This window comes from Carlito syrichta, unplaced genomic scaffold (assembly GCF_000164805.1).
Source record: "Carlito syrichta isolate Samal-C Ts95f unplaced genomic scaffold, Tarsius_syrichta-2.0.1 Scaffold277815, whole genome shotgun sequence".
NCBI classification, from domain to species: domain Eukaryota; kingdom Metazoa; phylum Chordata; class Mammalia; order Primates; family Tarsiidae; genus Carlito; species Carlito syrichta.
The window spans coordinates 261,387-284,823 of record NW_007221911.1 but is presented as its reverse complement, the minus strand read 5'-3'; the positions used below and the strand labels follow the sequence as shown (position 1 = coordinate 284,823).

At 42.0% G+C, this 23,437-nt stretch overlaps 1 protein-coding gene across 2 annotated transcripts in view; it reads right to left on the bottom strand.

Annotated features, from left to right (window-relative positions):
• ASTN1 (astrotactin 1) overlaps nt 1–23,437 on the bottom strand; it is a 318,270-nt gene that overhangs the window by 140,104 nt on the left and 154,729 nt on the right. For both annotated transcript variants that reach the window (XM_008052472.2, XM_008052473.2), the window contains exon 8: nt 21,681–21,765. In XM_008052472.2, the coding sequence (XP_008050663.1) occupies nt 21,681–21,765 (85 nt within the window). The remainder of the gene's footprint in view (nt 1–21,680; nt 21,766–23,437) is intronic.

Sequence of the window (23,437 nt, the reverse complement as noted above, 5' to 3'; positions counted from 1 at the left end):
ATTACTGTTGAAGCCTGTGTTCGCTCTGACAGTCTAAGATCTCATCTTCATTAACTCCGCAGTAGAGAAATGTTTGGAGGAACAGGTTTCAGAGCCTGACAGTCTTGCGCTCACATTTTGGCTCGGCCATTTACAAGTCATTTAACCATGGAATAGTTTCTTTGACCCGCTGATCCTTAGTGTCCTCAGGGGTAAATTTGAGAAAATAATGTCAATTATTAGGGACACTGTATATAAACAAAGAGAGGGGCTCAAACTTGCATGGCTCATAGCACCCAAAGTGACTCACTAATTTTCACAGTTCCCTAAGGCCAAAAGACATATCTACTAATTTTATTTATTAAGTAGTTAGGTCCAAACAGCTAAGTATTTACCTCTGAACAGCTTAGAAGTCATTAGAAAAAAAAGAAAAACCCATACATTGAAAGTAGTTCATGTAGTATCTGACAGATATTGCTATGTTACTGTCGACAATTTAAAATCTCTCACAAGAACCTCTGTGAGATTGCTGTGGTCTTCCAGGTCTCTCAGTGCAGAGTCGCAAACAATGGAAGGAACATGGAAGGAAAGTTCTTGGTAAGCACAGAGTAGGCACTCAACAATGGCAGCTATTTCTGCTACCTATGGGAACATTTCCCTGGCATCCAAATTAGATCTAAAGAAGTGAATTGAGGTTGAACTCATCCAGATTCCTTTATTTCTCCACAGTGTTAAATGCAAGTCTACAGGAGATGGATGAAAATTGAAGAAATGACCTCCTGGGTTGGACCCTTTCTTTAAAAGAAATATGAGGGAGGACCCCAAAACTGGAATTATTTTTTGGAGGGTGGGTCCCTTGTAGCACAGGCTTCCCCTGTAGGTAAGTGTTCTAGGAACCCATCGGCATCAGTGTACTGGCTAGCATTGTTGTGGGAGGCCACGTTCGGCTTTGATAAAAATTTTTGGAGATTCTTTCGATGTTTGGAGATTCTTTCTTTGCCCATTTAATGATGAGTGATTTACAAGCACACCTGCCCACACCATGCTGACTGTTCAGCAGTTTTTGACCAAAAACAGCATGTCCCCCAGCCCTATTCACCAGATCTTGCCCAGAGCAAATTTTTTGGTTTGTCTTTTCACCAGATGAAAAAGGTCCTCAAAGGGAAATGTTTCACTGATGTGGAAAAGGTAAAATTAAAAAACGGCAGAAGCACTAAAAGGCATCAAAACTGATGAGTTCACAAACTGTTTTGAGCAGTGGAAAAAGCATCTTCACAGGCTTCTTGCATCAAACAGTGAGTACTTTAAAGGCAACTGAAGTTTAAACATGTAAGAATAAGTTCACAATTTTTTATTAATAAATTCTGGTTTTTTGGGGGGTCCCCCCTAGTATGCCTTGACTGTTTAAAAGAGTTACTCATTGAGCATGGTGGATCACGCCTATAATCCCAACACTCTGGGAGGTTGAGGCAAGATGAATGCTTGGGCTCAGGAGTTCAAGACCAGCCTAGGCAACATAATGAGACCTCTATTCTATAAAATAATCAAAAAGTTATCTTGGCATGGTGAGATGCACCTGTAGTCCCAGCTACTTTTGAGGCTGAGGCAGAAGGATCACCTGCACCCAGGAGGTCAAGGTTGCAGTGAACCATGATCATGCCACTGCACTCCAGTCTGGGGGACAGAGAGATGCTGACTCATAACTCTAAAACAAAAATAGAAGAGAGTGACAATTCTGTTTCCAGACTCATTAAGGACCTCCAGTTGGGCCCGTGTGGCTCCTGACATGGAAAAGCAGGCTAGAAGAGGATTACAAAGCAAAGCATTCTCCTCAACTCTCCAGATTGAAATTGCAAAATAAACTCTTGTCTTCTTACCTCTTTCCCCCCAAAAAAAATTGTCATGTTTTCTAGGATGATTTTTGTTCAGTCCCTCTCATTAGGGTATTACTTTGGTAGAGGGTATAGGAGTAGCGACACAAAAAGGCAAGAGTGAATCTATTTGTTCATTGATTTTATCATTGATTTAGCATTTATTGAACACTTCTATGGGCTGAATTCCAACTCCCTCAAATTCATATGTGGAAGTCCCAACACTCCATGTGACTGTTTGGGACCTAGGGCTTTTAAGGAGGTCTTCAGGTTAAAGAAGTTATAGGGGTAGAGCCCTGATCTAATAGGACTGGTGTTTTTATAAGAAGAGGAGAGACAAACCCAGAGCTCCCTTTCTACCATGTAAGAACCCAGCAAGAAGGTGGTCATCTGCAAACCAGGAAGAGAGTCTTCCAAAGAACCCAGCCTTGCTGGCACTCTGATCTTGGACTACCAGCCTCCAGAGCTGTGAGAACATGTTTCTGTTGTTTAAGTCACTTTGTCTATGGTATTTTGTTATGGCAGCTCGAGCTGACTAATACAAGTACCTACTGTATGACTAAGAGGGTTAGGTATCACAAGCACAATGCTAAAAAAAAGTATGGTCTATGTTCATAAGAAGTGTACAGTTCAATGGGAAAACAGACAAGAATACCAATGGTTATGCTGAATTGAGCCTTTCCCTTTGGATATATGTGGGTGCTATGACACTCCGGAAATAATCTTTTAAATTGTGAAAGCAGCAATGAGGAGCAGAGCAGCAGAACAGAAACATGAGTGTTCTGGGAAGGCTTTTTTGAAATAGGAGTTACAGGCAAATGAGGGCAGGGTGATATTTATCCTTAATCCTCACTACTCCCTAACTGCAAAATCTGGAAGGAGAAACACCCTCCTTCCAGAAAACCACCTGTTATAAAATCTAGCTGCATCCATCTCACTAATGCACACTTGAGTGACCTAACCTGGGTCCATGGGGCTCTATCAGCTCAGTATTTGCCATGGAGACAGCCATTCTTCATTTGCACTAGTACTCTGGTAATCAGTGGGGTCATTTCAGGATTACTCTATTTTCCTCTACTGCATTTATCTAAATCTCTCTTTAGGGTGCTTCTTTCTCATTCATTTATTCATCTTAACTCATTCATTCATTCACGCATTCCTTAGACATATGTAGTCAGCCTGCAACTTTCCTATATTCAACTCTTGTGTCCTGTACTTATTCTACATGATAATCTATGCAAAATGAGAATTTTCATTATGATTCTAATGGAGTTTTCCACTTCCTCACTTGAGGCTAATTCCTATCAGAGACTCACCTGATTGTGAGAGGTGTGTGTATATATGTGTATGTCTGCACATGTGTATGTGAAGGTGATGAACAACAGCCCAGGTTTCATTCATTCTGACATTATGGAGGTGCATAGAAATGAGCACGCCCCCTTTCCAATGAGAGCTTGGAAATGAAAAAAATTTAAAAACCAGACAATACATCTCCCTCTCTGCCTGCCCAGCCTCCACATTCCATGGACTGTTCAGAGGTATAAATTTCCATAAAGCCTGTCTGTACTGCCTCCTGTGTCTCCCGTTTGTCTTTTAGTGAAGCTTTGACCAGCTTACTAATGTTCCACCCTGAGTTTGCTTTTCCTTTTTCCTGTTCCAATTATCTTTTCCTCTCACTCTTGCTGCCCCGGGATTGTGCTTCTTCTAAAGCATTAGCATATAAGCTTTGTTTCTAGGGTACTTGGGCTAAAACAGTCTATGTGCTTCAATGTCCTCACCTGTAAAATGGAGATTATCAATGATAGTACCTATTCATAAAGTCGTTATGAAGATTAAATGAGTTAATAGTAAATACTTTGAAAGTGTCTAGCATATAATAAGCCCTTAATATTTTTGGGTTGTTATACCTATCTAATTTTTTCAGGTACCTAACACAGTTCCTGAGACATGGAAAGACATCAGTAAATAGTTTGTAGATGAATAAATGATGGATGTGCCCTCCTTTAGTGGTTCTTGGAAGACAGATGAGTTAACTCAGAAAAGAACACCATGTCAAATATTAAAGAGAAAAAAAACCTAATTTCTTTTTTGTGGCTGGAGCGACCTAAGCACTAGGAAACATACTGAGAAAGTCATGCAGAGGTCTGTTAGGACGTGCACACATAACCTCACATGCAACCATTCACTTATTCATTCAATGAACATGTATTCAGTGCTTAATAATGTACATGACAGTAAATGCCATAGGATTACAGAAATGCATAAGATACAGCCCTGAACTTGCAGCTTAGGATAGTAGGGGCAGTGACAGACAAGTGAACAGATGATTATAGTAATCAGATCATTATAATTATGGCTTGAAAACAATGGCAGAGATATGTGTGGGTGTAACAGGATCACAGAAGAGGGCCACTTTGCAAAGACTGGATAGCATTATATGGGTATCTAGGAGGGGACTATCTGGATGTAGACTTAAACAGTAAGTAGGAATGTGTAGGGCATCAGAGGGAGAAGAGTAGAAAAAGCCATTCCAGGCACAGCACACCCATGAGTAAATGTGCAGAGACATAGTATAGCATGGTGCATGCCCAGGCTGTGCAAGAGATTCAATGCCAATGGAAAATACAATTCCAGGCAGGGACAGATTAGAGATGGGGCTAAAGGGGTTGGCAGGAACAAGTTCAGGATGAGCTTGTAAGTCACCTTAGGAAGATCCAAATCTGTTTCCTGTAGGGCCATGAGGTCACTGGTAAGTTTCTGTCAGGGTGCAAAATGGGCAGAACTTTTAGAAAGATCTTTTGGTGTCTGGAGAGGAGGGACTTGAGATAAGTCAGCAGGCAGGGAGCCAGGTGAGAAGCCTATTCCAGTGAGAGACGGAGTACCACTGAGAGCAGTGGGGACACAGTGAGACCGTGCACTAGTGTGAGAGGTGGATATTGCAGTGGAGAGGGATGCTTCTTGTTGGACCCTGGCAAGGCCCCTAGAGACCTGGATTCAACACCCTCCCATAACTTACAAATCCCATGTTAGAGCTCTACTAACTTGTTTTCCAGAGTAGAGCAGGTCAGGCTGTCTGAGCAGAGTTCTTGGACTTTAATGTTGAAATCTAATGTCCAGGTTTATGCAGAAATCTAAAAATCGGGATTTACCCAGTTCCCCAGGTAAATGGCTTAGTTATACATTATTTCATTCACAATAGCCATTGAATTTGGAAAGGATCAAGAAATTAAAGTCAGAAAAAAGAAAGCTCCCCAGTTCCCCAGGTAAATGGGAAGTAAGGGGCAAAGCCATGATGAAAACCCAGGCCTCTCTCTTCTCTCCTCTCCCCCTCTTCTCTTCTCCACCTCTCACCCTTTCCCCCCTTTCCCCCTTCCCCTCTCCTCTCTTCTTTCTCTCTCTCTGACACACACACACACACACACACACACACACACACACACACACACACACTTCCCACTTCACAGCGGAGTCCTCACAGTAATTATCTAGTCCATTCTCAGTATCCAGATCTTCAGAGCCAGTTCTTCCCCTTCCCAATCCCCATCCCACAGTGCCTTAGATTACCAACCGGTACCTTTGCCATGCCCTACATTCCATATCCTCATATCCTTGGCCCTAGGAAGTTTAATTGCTAAATTGGTTGAAGACTGAAAGAATAGGGAGAGGTTCTGCGATAGCATCACCAGCCTTCTCCCTGGGCTTCAGTTCAAAGGAATTGCTGTTCAGGGCCAGAGGAGAGAACAGCAGACTTAATGCACGTGGAGCCTCTTCTCTCCCTCCCTCTGCAATCCTCTGGTGCACAAGGGCACAGCAGGGGTTGCTGGGAAACGGAGTCTTTGAAGATGTGCTCTCCCTGCTGTGAAGACTAATGACTTCAAAGAGAGCATCCTGCCACGCTAGGGGCTTCCATAGAAAATCTGACTGCAGTGTAATTAGGCAAGAGGCTGGAGTTCAGGCTAGTGTGTCCAACAACATCCTCCCCTGCCCTGTGGAAAACACAATTTGGGGAAGGGAGAGACAAAGCTTTTGAAGAGCAGTAGTGTGTGTCTTTGATACGGGCAAAGAAAAGGAGAAAAGTTAAAACCAAACCAAATCAAACAAAAAAACAGCCTGGCCAGGGACTACTGACCAGTGGTCAAAGTTGAAAGGTTTTAAATAATGCATGCAGGACCTCCTTCCTGACAACCATCTCCCTGTTAGGTGTTAGGTTGCATCATGCTAGACATGCTGATTCTCACTGGAAGGGCCACTGATCCCATTGCCACCTGGCATTACCAGGCATCCTCCCTGGGCCAGGCACTTACACTTTCCATGACTCTTTCTTCTGCTCCTCACTGCAGCCTGTGTGGTTGGTGCTATTGTGAGCCCTAGTTTACAAGGGAGAATGAAGGCCTAGAGGGCTTAGACAATTCGCCCCAGGGAAGTGGATAGCCAGTAAGTGATAGAGCCAGGATTTGGACCCAGGTGGTCTGCTTGTAGATTTCAAACCCTTATGTTCTTTGTCTCAGTTTCTTATAAATTGAAGCTTTTCGTCTCTTAGAGGACTGTTGTGAGGATCAAATAGGGTGTCTGCCACAGAGGAGATACTCAGTAGAAGCGATAGGCTGTATGAAGATTTTTATTCCTTCATTAATGTCCACAACATAAATGTCTTCCCTGTAAGTCCATTTCTCATAACACGTGAAATCTCACCAGTAGTAATTAATCTATTTTTACTAAGGACCTACTATGTGCACTTGAGAATGAGTCTCAAAATTGAGCCCTTGCTCCAAAAGTCTTCCCTATAAGTCCATTTCTCAAAACACTTGAAATCTCGAACCACTAGTAATTATTCAATTTTTATTGAGCACCTACTATGGGCTCTTGATAATTAGACTAAAAAATAAGCCCCTACTCCAAAAGTCTTACTGTATAGCATGGGTCAAGACAAAGGGTAGAAACAACACAAGACACACTGTGGTAATTGCCACAAAAGAAAGTCATAGACCTGAGGCAGCCCAAAGGAAGAAGAAATGGCTTTCAGTTGGGGAGGTAGGGAAGGCTTTGTGGTACAGCAGGTATTTGGGCTGGGCCTTGGAGAATGGACAATATGAACCAGGTAGGACTTAGAGGGAGGGAACTGGAGGGGTAGAAATGGCAAAATGAGAAGGAAGTAAAGTCAAAAGCAAGTGTGGTCAAGAACAAACAGTTCAACTAGGTCTGTCTTGCTAGGAGTCTTGAGTGCCAGGGGGACCTATCCTGAGAGCTCACATGGTGGCAATATTCGTCTTCATACATTTAATCACCCCCCGTCCAGGTCCCAGGAGCATTTGCACTTGGAAAGAACCAAGTGGAGTGATAGAACTTAAGCCAGAGAAATGAACTGGTTAATTATCAATGAAGTTCATCTGGAGAACTATTTGTGTGCTTCATGGCCTATATAATATAGGAGGGATCAGTATGCCATGGATTTCTTTATGAATTGGGCATTTTTGGGGGTGCATTATGTCTATTACCTCACTTAGGTGATAATAGGTAATATGTATGGAGTGCTTTCTATATGACAGGCATTATTTGTAAATGCTTCATGAGTGTTGATACTATTTCCTCTTCATGTGTTACCGATGAAGAAACTGGCACAGAGGAGTCCAATGACTTGCTTGAGAGCACACAGTAGAAAGAGAAAGAGATGGACTGGGCCCAGTAATCTAGCTCCAAGTCCAGGCTCTCAGTGTTTGACTTTCATTACCCTGCACTCCGGAGGATGACGTGAGAGGAAGGGTAAGACATAAAAACGGGAGGCTCTTGTTGCCCACAAATCTGCTTATCTGTGGAGTCCACTGTCTTCTTTGTCAGGAGGCATTGTGAGAGTTTAGCAAAGGGACATAGGTCTGACTGCCTAGGTTTGAATCCCAATGGTGCCACTTACTATGGATTAACCTTTGCACAAGCTACCAAACTTCTCGAGCCTCAATTTCTTCATCTATAAAAAGAGGATGACCTCACAAAGTCGTGGTTAGATTAAAATATACAGAGCTCTCAGAAATGTGCCATGCACAGAATAACTCTCAGTGAATAACAGCTATCATTATTACCCTTACCTTCACTTCAGGATCCTACCACTAGAAATCCTTGCAAGGCAAAACTCTAAATGAGATAAAACTACATGGTCTAGAGGAAGAAATGTCTATGAGCCACATGGAGAGTGTGGAGACAAAATCTCAGCAACATTTCCTTCTTCAGAGGAAGAGGATGGATCAATTTTTAAAAAAAATAAAGAATTCAAAGATGTCTAGGAGTTAGAATGGATTCATTGACAGAGTCCCAAGCCAAGCTCATGACCGTCTTTGAAGGCATCTCCAGGTTGGCATTTCAAAAGGTGGCACAGAAGTAATTTTCCTCGATTTTAGAAGGGCATTCACTCACTGGCTTAAAAAATATATTGAGTGCCCACTTTGGGCCAGATATGTTATCAAATCTTTTGTATGGACTAGAGGAAAGATGTTCAATGAGTGTATTTACATTTTATAACTTTCTGTGTGACTGAACAGGTGTTGAGTAAGGGGTTAAGGTCAACCTGCAGGAAGGACTCTGATCAAAGCAGGGCTTGGCCTTGTTCTCTTTACTAATTTCACTGGCAACTTGGAGATGGTTACTGAATGAATGTTAATTAAATATGCAAAATAACATAAAGTAGAAGGGCTAGTTAACACACGGGATAACAGTGTCAAGATTCAGAAGATTTCAATAGTTTAAAGCTAAAATTTATTAGGATTTTACATAAGACCTGTACCTAGGTCAAGACAATTGGCTTTAGTCTTGAATATACTTAGTCTTTTTTTTTTTGAATTGGAGTCTCACTCAGTCACCCAAGTTGGAGTGCAGTGGCACATTCATGACCACTCTAGTGTCAACCTGCTGGGTTCCGGCGACACTTTTGCCTCAGCCTTTCAAGTAGCCGGAACTACAGGAGCGCGCTACTACGCCTGGCTAATTTTTGATTTACTGTAGAGGTAAGGACTCGCCAAGTTGCCCGGACTGGTCTCAAACCCGTGGGCTCAGGCAGTCCACTTGCCTCGGCCTCCCAAAGTTCTCGGATTGTAAGCTGAGCCACGGAGCCTGGCCATACTTTGTCTTTTTGACAGTAGACTCTTGTAAACAGTATCAAGACATTCCGTCATCCATGTCCCCAACATAAACATCTTTAGTTAACCACAAACTTAACACAAGCCAGCATCATAACTTCTCTCTTAAAGGTCCGAACACCAGCTTAGCTTAGAATTCCTTAATAGAATATACAGGGAAAGAAACAGGCACGATACAATTTTCAGAGTGATTTGATCAGTCCCGGGCAACATTGTCTAAAAGGCATAATGACAAACTAGGGAAATACAGAAAACAGCTAGTGGCATTTTTTAGAGATTCAGGATAATCTAAAGAAGAGTTGAAGGGATTAGCCTTCATGTAGCCAGCCTGTATGTGGTGGTCCTATTTGCTCACAAGCATCTACCACATACTCTACAGCAGATGAGCATATTTTTCTAATCCATACAAAGGTACCATATAAGTAGCCTTATACACAGAAGAAGGAAATTGACATATTCTTTATTGTTCCAAAGGACAAAGCTGGCCAAGCAAGTGGAAGTTACAGGAAAATATATTTTGGCTGAGCCTAGAGAAGAACTAAGAATCCGCATTACAACAACGGAATGAGCTGCCTCTTCGGATAATGTGGCCCCATTACTGAAAGTATTCAAACAGTGGTTGGGCAGCCATCTGCTAAGAAGGCTGTGGGAGGGATTTCTACACCGAGTGGCAGATTGGACAAGATGACCTTGAAGTGGGCTTCCAACTTTGAGTCTAGAATTGTCAGCTATTCAGCTGATATTCCTACTCTTACTTTTTGGAATTAGAGCGATGATTCACCACTCGGTGAGAAAATCTAAAGATCTAAATAGGTTCAGAAAACAGAAGTCTGTGTAAGTCCTGCTCAAACCACCCCCAAACTTGGTAGTATTTGGAAGATGGTTGCTACTATTATTCTTAGACATTGCTTATGAAGGACCATTGAAGGGTGGACACACTCCCTCTTTTATTTAAAACTATGATTTGAACATCTACTCTTTGCTGGGCAATGTGATAAAGTATGACAATGCAATAATATATAAGAGGTATTGTTTCTGCCCTCACGGAATTTACGTTAAGATCACTTATTTGGTGAAAGCTCAAAGAATATAGATGAAACCTGACAAATGCAAAACATCAATTAGGATACTTACTGCCCTCACTTATTAAGTGCTTACATATTTTATGCAACATTATTGAGCACAACTCATCTTATTTTAATTTTCTTAATTATTTTGTAACAACTCTTTGAGGTAAATACTATTATTTTTACTGATAAGGAAATTGAGGTGCATACAGTTTAGAATGCTAGTAAAAAATATAGGGCTTTTTAGAATAAATGAGAGTTGAACTCATGTCTGTCTGTCTGATTCACATCTGGGCTCTTCCCATGATACTCTTCTGCCTTCCATAAAGATACAAATGTGAGCAGATGAACATTACAGTTTCCTGGCTAAGATAAAATAGTTTAACCAAGGCTATTTAGTAGACTCAGCTAACATTATCCAAGACCAGATCTAGAAAGGAAAACCTCTGAACATGTTCTAGACTACTTTCTGCCTAGGTCAGCTAGATATAAAAATGGGTGGCCCCAGCCTTCAAATGTGAAGACATTACTCCTGATCCACTAAGGATGGACTCTGAAATTCTTGCCAATGGCAAGGACTTGCCTTGGTGTTCTATTCTCCCACATTTGAGCCAGTTGATGGTCAAATGTAATCTCTGGAAAGGGAAAGAATATGACATCCCCTCTGCTACAATGGGTCATCTTGACCTGAACCCATGGTTGTGATTGCACACTCACCACAGCACAGAGTAATCAGGTTTGCCCCCAGATAGTTACCAGCCCAGGGCCATTTGGGATGGTGCAGTGCATTTTTAAAATTTGCACTGGGCAGCAACTAAGGGTGTGTGCTATGTTTAGGCCTCCAGGTAAGTGCCTCTAGTGACTTGTCACTCTCTTTAGGACTCTGCATTAATCAGGACTCTCCATCAATCTGAAATAGGGTCTCAACTCAGACCACAATTGCAGTACACAGTGACCCTTGAGAGGCTTGGCAAAAGAGAGTCCCCCTTAGGAATCAGTTTTTTTTTTCTTGCCCATGGGACACTTAATACTACTGCAATAATCTGCAAATTCATCTGTATAATGGGGACAATAACAGTTCCTATCTCATAGTGTTGAAATGAGAATTCAATTTGTTGGCACTTGAAAAGTACTTAGAAGAGTGGCTGGTACATTGCAAGAACCATATAAATGTCAGCTATTACCACTACTAGTATTAATGTCACTATGGTTACTACTGTGCCTGTAGGACATGGTATGGGAGTGCTGTGGTACCAGGCATGCAAAGCACTGGGGTTCACTGGTATTGATTTAAATTTTTTTTTAGTCAAGGTCTCACTCTGTTGCCCAGGCTGGAGTACAGTGGCACAATTATGGCTCACTACAGCCCTGACATCTTGGGCTCAGGTGATCCTTCTGCCTCAGCCTCCCGAGTAATTGAAACCACAGGTATGTGCCACTACACCCTGCTAATTTTGTAGAAATGAGGTCTTGATTATGTTGCCTGGCTGGTTTCGAGCTTCCTGGGCTCAAGCAGTTCTCTCACCTCAGCCTCCCAAATTACAGACTATGCCTGGTCAGGTATTGATGTTAATTCAACTCCAGGTGGGCTCTTCCCAGTGTGGAATATGTTCCCATTTGTGACCATATCACAATGGTGATGACACACTCCTTCTAAAGTCAGCCTCCTCACCTGTGATTTTTTTTTTACCAGTGAAGAATGCCTTTTATTTATTTATTTTTTATTATAAAGATGTGGGGTACAATTCAGGGTTAGTTATATAAACACTGATCATGGTACCCTTGTTGATGAGGTATGCCCCCACCCTCCCCTAGCAGTTTCCCTCAACTGCCAATCCCATCCCTCCCTCCCCTGACAGTTTTCCACTACTGCCAATCGCTTTCTTATAGCATTATAATTGTTCAAGTGAGAACAAGCTTCCTGTTCTATGTCAGGATGAGAGGAAGCCCATGCTAAGAACAGTGGTCTGGGCAATCCCGGGGAAGACCTCCACTCTAGAGCTAATTGGGCTACTGCAGCCTTAGGGCCTCGGGCAGCTGTTTAAGGCCTCTTTTCACAGTCCTGCACAACAGAAGTCTAGGAACCCTTTGACAATCAAGGGTCTTAAATCCAAAGGCCAACCACAACTGGTAAGCCTGGTGTTGGCTCTATTTCTTCAAGACAACAATGCTACTCACAGTGTGGAAAACCATGTGAAAAGGTTAATAAACTCAGCATGAAGAACCACAAAGGAAGGAAAAAATGATTCCAGTTGTTGAACTTCATTGTGTTGAACTTCATTGTGGTTTAGTGAAAGAGCGTAGATGCTGGCCTCAGATGGTCCTGTTCTCCACGCTGTGACTCTGGCCAAGGTACTCTTGGGCCTCAAACAATAATATGCACCTTTCCCATTATACATACATATAGGTATGTATATGCATGTGTGTGTATGTATATACATATCTACACACACACACACACACACACACACACACACACACACACACACACATACATATACACATATATATATATGAACAAAGCAAGAGACACAATACAATGTTATTTTGTTTAAAAAGCGTACCTAAACAAACAAAACAAGAAAGTCAATATGAGCATTCCCTAGGGGAAAGCATTTCGGGTGGCTTGGATTTTCTTCTTTCTGTTGCTGTTTGTTTCTAGAATTTTTTTAACCAATCGATCTTTTTGTAAAAAGAAAAAAAAGATAAAGTAAAAAACATGATGTGCAGTGGCAGAATGTTTGCTCTCTAATTTCTGAAACTACATAAAGTTAAAGACTTAGGCGCCAGCCTCGGTGGCTCAGCCTGTAATCCCACGCTTTGGGAGCCTGAGGTGAGTGAATTGTCTGAGCCCGTGGGTTCGAGACCCACCTGGGCAACTTAGTGAGACCTCATCTCTACAATAAATCAAAAAATGATCCAGGCGTGGTAGCGCGTGCCTGTAGTTCCAACTACTTGGAAGGCTGAGGCAGAAAGATCGCTGGAGCCCAGCAGATTGAGGCTGCGATGGCCGGGAGCGTGCCACTGCACTCCAGTCTGGGCCACAGAGTGAGAATCCAACTCAGAAAAAAAAGACTTAGGAAAAGTAATTATAGTATGAGTGCTTGAACAAGAATCCAAAGTACTCATACAGGAAGAAGAAACCTTGAGATTACTTTCAACAACATTGTTTCAACAGAAATTGGAGGAGAAATAAATATCACTATTTGTGAACCTTTTATAAAATATCCAGTTTGTAGGATTTTTATACAGATTTGTGATTTTTCAAAAACAACATCAAACACAGTGTCAAGTATTACACACTTAATAAATGACAGTGATTAATTAGCATTATATGAGGATTGCTCCAAGTCTTCAGTGACATTCAAGTTGTACTGCATTAAATATTATGCTAAATTTGTGGGTTGCTGGAGTGTGTTCATAAAACCTTTTATATACACAGACTTACAGAGATGTTTATAGCAGAGAAGTTTGACATGAATGCTAGACCTCGAACCACGGTCTTCTCTCCTTTAAAAATAATTCAAACTTGAGGAGCTTAGGTTAGACATTAAGAAGAACTTCCCCAAGGAAAGTTTTCCCCAAAGAAAAAGTTTTGAGAAAAATAACACACCACAAAGATACTTTTAAAGCTTCCTTCTGAATCTTTCCCCACTATTTTGTGATTATAAAGTAATACATGCTCATTGTTAAACTATGAGAAGGAAAACAATATACACAGAATCGTGGGGGGTGGTGGTAGGAATCAAAATATTTGATGTACAGAAAAAGAAACCTGGAGGAAACATGCCAAAATGGTAATGGCAGCTTTCTCTGAGCATGGGATAACAAGTGGATTTCTTTATCTATTGATTTTAAAGAAAAATAGACAAATGACTCAAATCTCCAAAGTCAGGAAAAATAACAGTGCTCTCAAAGCTCATGCTGCTGGACTGAAACCCACAGAAGGTGGAGGTCTGAGGCGCACTCCTGGTGGAAAATATCCATGCACGCCACAGAATACATAAATTCAGGAGACTCTCTGGAAAGCATGGGCAAGACATAAAACATTCATTTCTAGAAAATTGAAACAATTTATCTTCCATTCTTGAGCAGATGGGAGGGTAGATTGAGGTTGATTTTTTTCACCCTGGTGGTCCTGCTGGAGGAAATCTGAGCGTTCCCGCCTCCGGCAGTGTTTAAAATAAGTCTCTCGATGCCGTGACTGGACTAGTCAGAGATAGCAGTGTGATGGAGTCTCACCCCTCCTCCAGAGGGTGGGCAGCACTGGAGGTGGACTCTTGTCACTTTGGAAGGGAGGTGGAATGAAGATGAGTCCCCTCAGTCCTGGGGAAGGGAAGGGAGATGTGGAGAAGCAGGTTGTGGGCCACAGAATGCCTGCCTCGCACCACTGGCTGGTGACTGACTTGAGTAATGTAGGCTCATCACATCATTCACACTTTTATTTTATTTTTTGTATTTTTTTTATTATTATAAAGATGTGGGGAACAATTCAGGGTTAGGTATACAAACGCTGATTGTGTCGGTATCCTTGTTGATGAGGTGTACCCCTCCCTCCCCTAGCAGTTTCCCTCAACTGCCAATCCCACCCTCCCTCCCCTGACAGTTTTCCACAACTGCCAATCTCTTTCTTATAGTATTATAATTGTTCAAGGTCCACTTGAGAACATATGGTTCACTTTTAAATCTTTATTTACCCCAACTTATCTCCAATGCCCAGCTGTTAAAATAAAGCTTGACCAGCAGTTCCGTGAAGCAAGTTGTTTCACCTCTCTGGCTCGTCATCTCCCAATTAACAAAACACAAGACTTTTCAGGATGTGCTCACCCACTTGTCTACAAACCCATTCTTAGTTTCACTGGAAGGGGAGAGTGCACCGACAAGAGGATGCCCTCCCAAGGTGCCCAGAGACTCCACGCCCTGCTCAAGAAGTGTCCCAAGTTCTGGCTGTTCTTCAGAACCGTTTGGGGGAGGCTGTCAAGTGTATGGATTCTGGGCCCTCTCCCAGACCTGCGGAAAATCTCATAATTTTAAAAGTCTGGAATCAGATGAAACTTAAGTAGCTGCTCCATGAACCACCATGCAGGCATCATTCATGAGGGTGTATTTTGTTCTTGCATCACCCTGAGGAATAGAGAAGGTTACAGTTGCTTCTAGAAGGGGTCCAAAATGACCACGGGGTCAGCACTAACTCATCAAGGGCCTTTGTATAAATTTGAAAAAAAGCACTCATCTGGACAAATGTGCCTTTTGTCTCAGAGTTGGCCCGCCTGGGCAAGCACTCACCAGGGTTCAGCCCTCCATTGCTGGATGGACATCTTCTTACTCTGACATCTGTCTGCGAAGGGCGAAGTGTATCTCACTGTATTCAACTGGATGACCACAAGGTTTTTGTAAAAATGGGTCAAGTTAAACATGTTTTCACTTGAGAAAATCCCCGAGAAGGAGGGAAATTCACTTTCAAGCTCTTAGTTCCTGCCTGCTCACGCAGGGAGGAGTCTATTCTCCTTCTAAGGGGCAATATTTCTGCTAGAATCAGGTTTAAGCAGGGTCTCCCCAGAGACAAGAAACTGAGAACTTGAGGTTTAATTCCACAAGCCTCCTTCATCTATCTGTTTTAACACTGAAATGGGTAGAAGAAAGGGCAGTCACATTTTTACTTTCTCCTGGGGGAAGAGGAGGAGATGAAGGTTAAAAAAGGAAGAGAAGAAGAATGATAAACCAATGACTAAAGTCCACTGAAAACCCTTGTTAGGTATGAGAGAGAGAGAGAGAGAGAGAGAGAGAGAGAGAGAGAGAGAGATGAATTAAAAGAGAGCTAATGGGAAGATAATCCCATTTGTGGATGGCATGTGAAGGACAGACGCTGGGCACAGACAATGGAGTCTGGGCTGGAGGGCAGGGGAGGAGGGCGCCCAGAGATAAAGGAACAGTCGCAGACAGGCTGGCAAATCTTGTTTGAAGGGTTGGAGGAAGGTGCATGGGACAGCAGTGACAGAGAAACAAGTACAGGGCTGGGGAAGTAACAGCCAGGTGATGAGCTAGAAACAGGCAAAGGAAAATCAGAAATGTCCTGTTTCACACAGGACTGTCTGACCCCATCTCAGTCACTTCTGAAGAGACTTTGGGCAGGTCAATGAAGCCAGATGCCTCCCAGGACCTGGGCTTGGAATAGAGCTACAGCTCATTGTGCCAGTGGGTGCCCTAAAATAGTCTAGTATTTACCCTTGATTGTCAGACAGTGGAGAGGAGGTTCTTGCTCAGTCTTAGGTGTCCAGGGGAAGTGAACATAGATTTTGCATCTTTTTTAATCATTTGTGAAGGTGTGTCTCTGCTCTGCACCTACAACTCAGTGGGAGAGGATTCCTCTGCACTGGACTTGGTCATTGTTCTGGTAGTGGTCGCTAGTGAAATGTTAAGGATGGCATCCTTCAGGAAGTCCAGAATAAAATTACCTCCTGTCAAGGATAAGTTTTGAGCAAGACAGAGGAGCTGAGGCCAGCCATGGTGAACACAGTCTTCATTCTTGACTTCAAGTGGAAATTGGCTTCTATGGTTTGGGACACCAACTCCTTAACAGATTTAGTATCCCTAAGTGGTCACTCCTGGGAGGGTGAGAAGTAGAAAAAGCAGGAGGGATGGCATGCACCTGAGGTAAAGGCAAGGATGCGGGAAGGCACTGTGGGCCTGAGTGAGTGGGGTGTGCTACACGTGCACACGGGCATCTACCTGCGGATGTCATGATGAGTGTGCTGTCTCCTGAGCAGGCAGTGTGAGGAAGACGCATTCTGAGGAGCAGGACCATTCCTGACAACGGTTTTTAAAATCCCAGAGAAACACCTGTTCATTTTCCACAGTAGGTCGCTTCCTCTCTCATGAATTACCACTCTGTCTCCATCCTTCAGCACTGAAATCTAGTGATATTTTATATTTCTCTAGCGGGGAATCTCTTTGGTGCTGCCCTCTGCATCTGAGATGCCAGAATAAGAAATCAGGCTATTATTTACCGGGGATCTTCAAATGCATGAATTTAATCTAATTGTGGTATTCTGAAAAATGCATCCAGAGGCCCTTGGGTGCACTTTTAATTTAACCAAAAAAAAAAAAAAAAACATGATTATAGCCTTTCTTAATCATCTCCAAAGTAGCTACATAAATTTGTTTTTTTCTCCTGTAATATTTTCATGTAAATCAATCTCTCTTGCCTCCTCTATCCTCATTTATTGTTTTCATTTCTCTTCTGTGAAAATTTTCAATTTATCCTTGTTGTCCTAGCAAACAAATATCAAATACAGACATTAATAGTCCCTGGCTGTGTCTATGCAGCCACAAGGATGGGAAACCAAAGAGATATCCAGAGAATTCATGCAGGGTAGACAGAAGACGTGGCAAACCACTGTGCAGAGCTAGGACCTGTCCACCCTAGGTCCTATGCCAGGCAGCAGGGTCACAGGAGGTGTTGTGGCAGGGAATGATTGATTTTGTTGCCAACCTCCAAGACCGATGATATAACCTCAAACATCCCATGTTCTTTTAATAACCCATTAGAAATCTGTCATCTGTGACTTTGTTTAAATCTTTCTGAAGCTATTTTTATTTTAGTGAATAGGACTTTCTTGTGCAGTGAGTTCAAAGATCTTATAATCTGCCACCTGGACCCTGTCATCTGGCTAAGCTAGAGTGACAGGCCTCACCACCCAAACCAACATATGAATGTCTCAACCTGCCTCACTTCTCCCTTGGCAATCTTGGCAGAACTGGGGTCACCGGGAAATGACTGCAACCCCCTGAATGCACATACCTCATACATATAATCTCCAATTAGCTGTCCTTTCTGACTTCAGGTCTTGGATGCTTCTGCCTACAGTATTATTTTAAGAATGTGTTTTACTTGGAGAATTCAAATAAATACAATTCTAGATAAATACAAATACAAAACACTGAGAGGCTTTGTGTGTGTGTGTGTGTGTGCTTTCTGTTAGGATTATTTATATTAATTATAGAGGGTCCTGAAAAATAACGTGTAGTGAGGGAACACCTTGGAACTTCTTCCTTCTAATAATTCTAGGGTCTTGTACACAGGAACTTTGATGTCCAAAACTTTAGCAAACAAGACCTCTTTGTGATCTGGTCTTTAGCCATCTTGCAAGCCTCTTCTCTTGTCTTTGTAAACTGCATTCTTATGCCACATTGAACCATTTATTTGCCATTCCTGGAAAAACAAGCCTCCTTATGTCTCTAGGTCTTTGTACATGCTGTTCCCCTTGCTTCAAATGACTTTCTTTACCTGTCAAGTAGAACAGTTCAAAACCCGTTTCTCCATGAAGCCCTCTTTCAGATTCTATGATCTTACATAAGTCACCCCTTACGCTTCAACCTCACAGACCTTTACTCACACTTTAATTTCAATAGGTCTTAAAATTCATTGCAATTACTTGTCATGCTCCCAACTATCTATGAGGATGATTAGTTCTTCCAGAGCTGGGACCACATCCTCTGTAAAAAGTAACCAAGCATACCCTGGATTCCAACAGATAATGGGGTGAATACCTATTGAAAACATGAATGGATGAGAGAATAAATGATGAAATGGTAGAGGATTCCCATAAGCAAACTACCTCATTCTCATGCACACACATATATACATGCATCATACAGTCAGACACCACATGTGCACACATAAAGCACACACACCATGCACACACACACACAATACACACACAAACCATACAATCACACAGACACCACAGGTGCACAATAACGCACACACATCATGTATAGTCAGATACACCGCACACACTTACAACACACACACTCAGCACACAGGCCCAGGTAACTAGAATGAGGCAGAGGCTGGATAAAGTTGTAGGTGTAACTCCTCTGCCTCCAAGAATCATCACTTTGTAACTTTTTGTATTAGTGTCCTTGATCAATTTTCTTTCTTGTCTGAAAGTCATGAATGCTTATTGCTACTTTTCTGCTGGTACATTAACCTTGATTTTTCATGAAGAAATTTGTTTTGACTATTACTGGCCTAGGGTTTGGCTGTTCTGCAAAAGAATATTCAGCTATTTTAATGTATACAAGATGAGAATGTGAAGTGAACAACATAAATATCTACACATGGGCTGCCTACTTCTAATTCTGGAACATTAAACAAAATTCTCAGGAAAATCAGTCCTACCATTGATTTTTCTGCAATACCCCAATATGTATTATTAGTTGGCAATCTGTCGGACACTTTTCAATTTGAGTGACAGTTTCATGTTTAAAACAATTTCAATTAATTTTGTGAGAATCATTTAAAGAAACATGACATCAAATCCCTGATTTAAATCAACATGTATGGCATCTTATACTTTCCACTTATCTTGTCAGTTTATGGGGAAAAATGCAGTCATTTGTCTGGCAATTTTTTTAATACTGTATACATATAAATGCACAACGCTTATCGCTCCTGGTTCCATTACCCTCACGATTGTCGCTTTTATTCCCTCCTGCTAACAGTTGCTCCATTATTTTATTAATGTCCAAAATGAGACCTCATAGACAGTGATGATCATAGAATAATGGAAATTAGAGATGGAAATGACAGATTAGGTCTCCTTGTCTACTTCCTGGGGCTAATGTTCCTGTCAGTCTGTAACTCAGTGCTTAAGCCTGTCTCATTCTAAATGACACCAGCGCCGGGACCTCCACCCTCTCCCTTGAGGCTCTTGTCTACATCCTAAGGCTGTTTCTACATACAGCCAGAAGGAATGATGAAGGCTTGTGCAATTACCAAGGGAAGTCAGGCCCATCCTCACATATCTGTCTACAAGACTACTACAGATGAAGAGGATTGAGCAATTAACCACCAAGTCCAATCACAGCAGAGAGGCAGCCTGGGTCATTCTGGGCAAAAGTGAAATATTTTGTCATTGTTTTCTTCAGCAGCAAGTTTGCAGACTAAGAAATGAAATGTAGTTACCCATCTCCCTTTCCACTATTTTACTCAATAAGAACCATAGTCAACTGAGATTCTCAGTCATCCCATGAACTTAAATTTTGGCTCCTTAGCAACTACACACATATTTCAGGGATTAAGAGGGTAGGGGACTCCACGGAACTTAAACAGCAAATTGCATTCTTCATTTACATCCCACTAGACATCTATTAGCCAAGTCCTCTTCCCACCAATCTTTCATTAACAGGACAACTAATGTGTAGTTCCTTCTACAAACACCTTCCTTTGAATTTTCTGGACTGCCTCTCTGATATGATGTCAAAATCAGTCAAAACTGAGCAATCCTTCATTTTCACTCACAGGAACATTTCATGGCATTTTGACTTCCTTAAGTTTTCTGACCTGTGACTCAGATTTCCTCTCCCTGACTTCATTCTTTCTTGTCCTTATCCCTCAACTTCAACCCGTTCCAGAACATTTGCCCTCTCTGAACGTCTATGGGCATTTATCATGCCTTGGCTTAGTCATCAGCTGGCTAAGTTCTCAGAGTTGAGTTCTTCTGTACCTTCATCATAAATCACTCCCTTGTGCTCTTCAATCATTTTTATTGCTCTTCCCCAAACCCTCACCCATTTGTCACCATATTTATTGCTTAGAGAGTCCAGAACTACTTTCAATATTCTAGGTTTGGTCTCATCAGAATCATGCAGAGGGGCTGATCAGCGACCTCGGAGGTGTGAGTTCTCACAGCAATGTCTGGAACGACATTGGTTTCTTTTTTCCACCTGTCAGGCTGCAAACACGTATCTCATTTGCAGTCCAAGCAATCACTCCAGGATGCCTTTTGCCTTGATTTTTTTGTTTTTTCCTGTTTCATTGATTGCTATTATTAGTTAGCATTTATCGATCCACTTCTACTCCCACCCTCCTCCACAACCCAGCCAATGCAGAAAGCAAGCTGTCAGCATCCAAAAGAAAGTCAAAAGCTCCTTTTAAAAAAACAATAGAAGATGGGTAGGAAGGATGGTTGCACAACAATGTTATTGTATTTAGTACCACTGAATTGTATGGTTAAAATGGTAAATTTTATGTTATATATTTTTATCTCAATAAAAACATTTAAAAATGCAAAAGAAAAATTTAAGAAGATAAACAGCCATGTGTGCCTGGGGGAAAGCAGAGGTCTCACAGTGAAATGATACTTGGGGGTCAGGTGAAAAATACCCTCTTACTCAGCACAGTCCTCCCTGTGTCTCTGCAGGTCACCCCTGCTGACAGTCCTGGTGAAAACAAGTTTCCCCTCATGTCAGTCTCGCAAAGCATGCCAGGCTCCAGGAGAGCTACGCTGGAGTCTGTGCCACTTAGCGTGTCTCCAACAAAATCATCAGCTAAATTCTGCTTGTGGAATCCTCGTGGCTGGCGGCTATGTGAAAAGGAAGAGCAGGACAGCTTGGTTTTCAGATCCCAGCTGGAGGCTGCGGGGCTGCAAGTCAGAGGCATCATCTCTTGACTCGTAAATGGAGAGCAGGATAATATGGACCTCACTGGCATGGTATAAATAGGGAAAGGCACAGTGACATTTTTACTCACTGCTGTTCAGAGCACAGCCACCCTTCACCTCCATCCCTGTCCACGCATGCCTGTGTGAGGAGTGGGGACACTCGAGCCAGCCACCTCCCATCCCCTCACTTACCCCTGGTTGGTCCCCCACTCGTTTCGAATGCAGAGGTGTTTGTGTACAGGATCCTTCATGTAACCTTCGTAGCAGAGGCATTCCCCTTAGAAGCAGGGTAAAGAGGAAGAGAGAGTCATGAATGAGTTGATTAACATGTCTGTGTTGGAGAAAATTAATACAAAATGATCAACTTAAACTCTGACTCTGATAGCAGAATGAATGGGAACGTATGTTTCCTTTTTCCAATGTCCACTACATGAACACACCACCCCCAATCTCTCCACTTTCCAGCATGTGCTAATTTCCACTAGAGGAGGAATCTGACATTTAGAAAACACATATTATATGTGCTCTCCAAGCACAAAGACCAATAAATCTTAGAGGGAAGGGAATTTTTCATCTTTAAATTTCTCAATGCATATATTAGATAATAATGTTTAAGATCTGCACAACTAAGCTATTTCATCAAATATTTCTTGAAAGGTAAGTATTATTAGCTGTGTTATACTGACGAAGGAAACTGAGGCTTGGAAAAAGTGAAGGCTTGTCAACAGCTTATAAGTGGCAGAGTTAATATTTGAACCCATGTCTGTATGACTGCAGACCGTTTTTCCCAAGCCCTGCTGCTAGAACACAAACAGTTACTGTACTTAGAAGAGGTCACTTAAACCTATTATGGCTTTATAGGAATTCTGGGTTTTAGCTTTTAAGTGAAAATGGCTAATATTCTTGGAGCAGGTCAACAAAAGGATCATCTATGACTCTACATTTGTTTAGGCTATCATGCTTCATTATCACTAGTTGCTCCATTGGTATCCCAAAAGGTCCATGAATCTACCAAAATTGCATGCAAAACCGTATATGTGTATACATGAATTTTTCCAAGGCAGGGTCCCATAACATTCATCTGATTTACATGCAAATCCAAGATTACCCAAAAGATTAAGAATCATTGGTCTATTTAGTACTGGTCTTGAAGAAAAGGGTTGCTGCTTCCTTATATTAATAATTGCTGGCCAGGTGCAGTGGCTCACGCCTGTAATCCCAATGATTTGGGAAGCTGAGGTGGGAGGATCACTTAAAACCAGGAGTTTGAAACTAGTCTGGACAGTCAATCAAGACCCTGTTTCAATAATAATAATAATAGCAATAATAAATAGCTGGGCATGGTGGTGCACACCTGTAGTCCCAGCTACTGGGGAAGCTGAGGCAGGAGGATTGGTTGAGCCCAGGAGATAAAGGCTGCACTCTGGCCTGGGCAACAGTGCAAGACTCTGTCTCTAAAAAATAACAGTAATAATAATTTCTTGTGCAATGCTATGGATCCCCAAGCTACCAAGACCAATTACACTAAAACACTAGTTCCTACTATTTTAATGTCTGGTTATTTAGTTTATAACTAGCGAAAGAACAACGTGTGACTTCCTGAAATGTGTAAATAACAAAGGTGCTGTGCCCTACAGAGATGATGGACAGCCTATTTCTTTATCTCTCGAGAAAGAGACGCTTAAAAAGGATATAAATAGAATAATAGCTTTGAGTGCTATTTTTTCTTTCTGGAGATAAAATCCAACAAAAACGAAGTGCAAGCCTCACAGTTAAGGGGGAAGGGATGGGATAGGGTCTGAGCAAGGATTTTTTTTTAGCATCTTAGCTCAGCCATTCATTTCAAGATTGATCTCTAAGCCACTGTTTGACAGGGCCTCACTCCTGGGTCACACACACTACCTTCGCCCACACCTGCTCAGCTCAGTGTGCTGAGAAGTGGAGTGAAA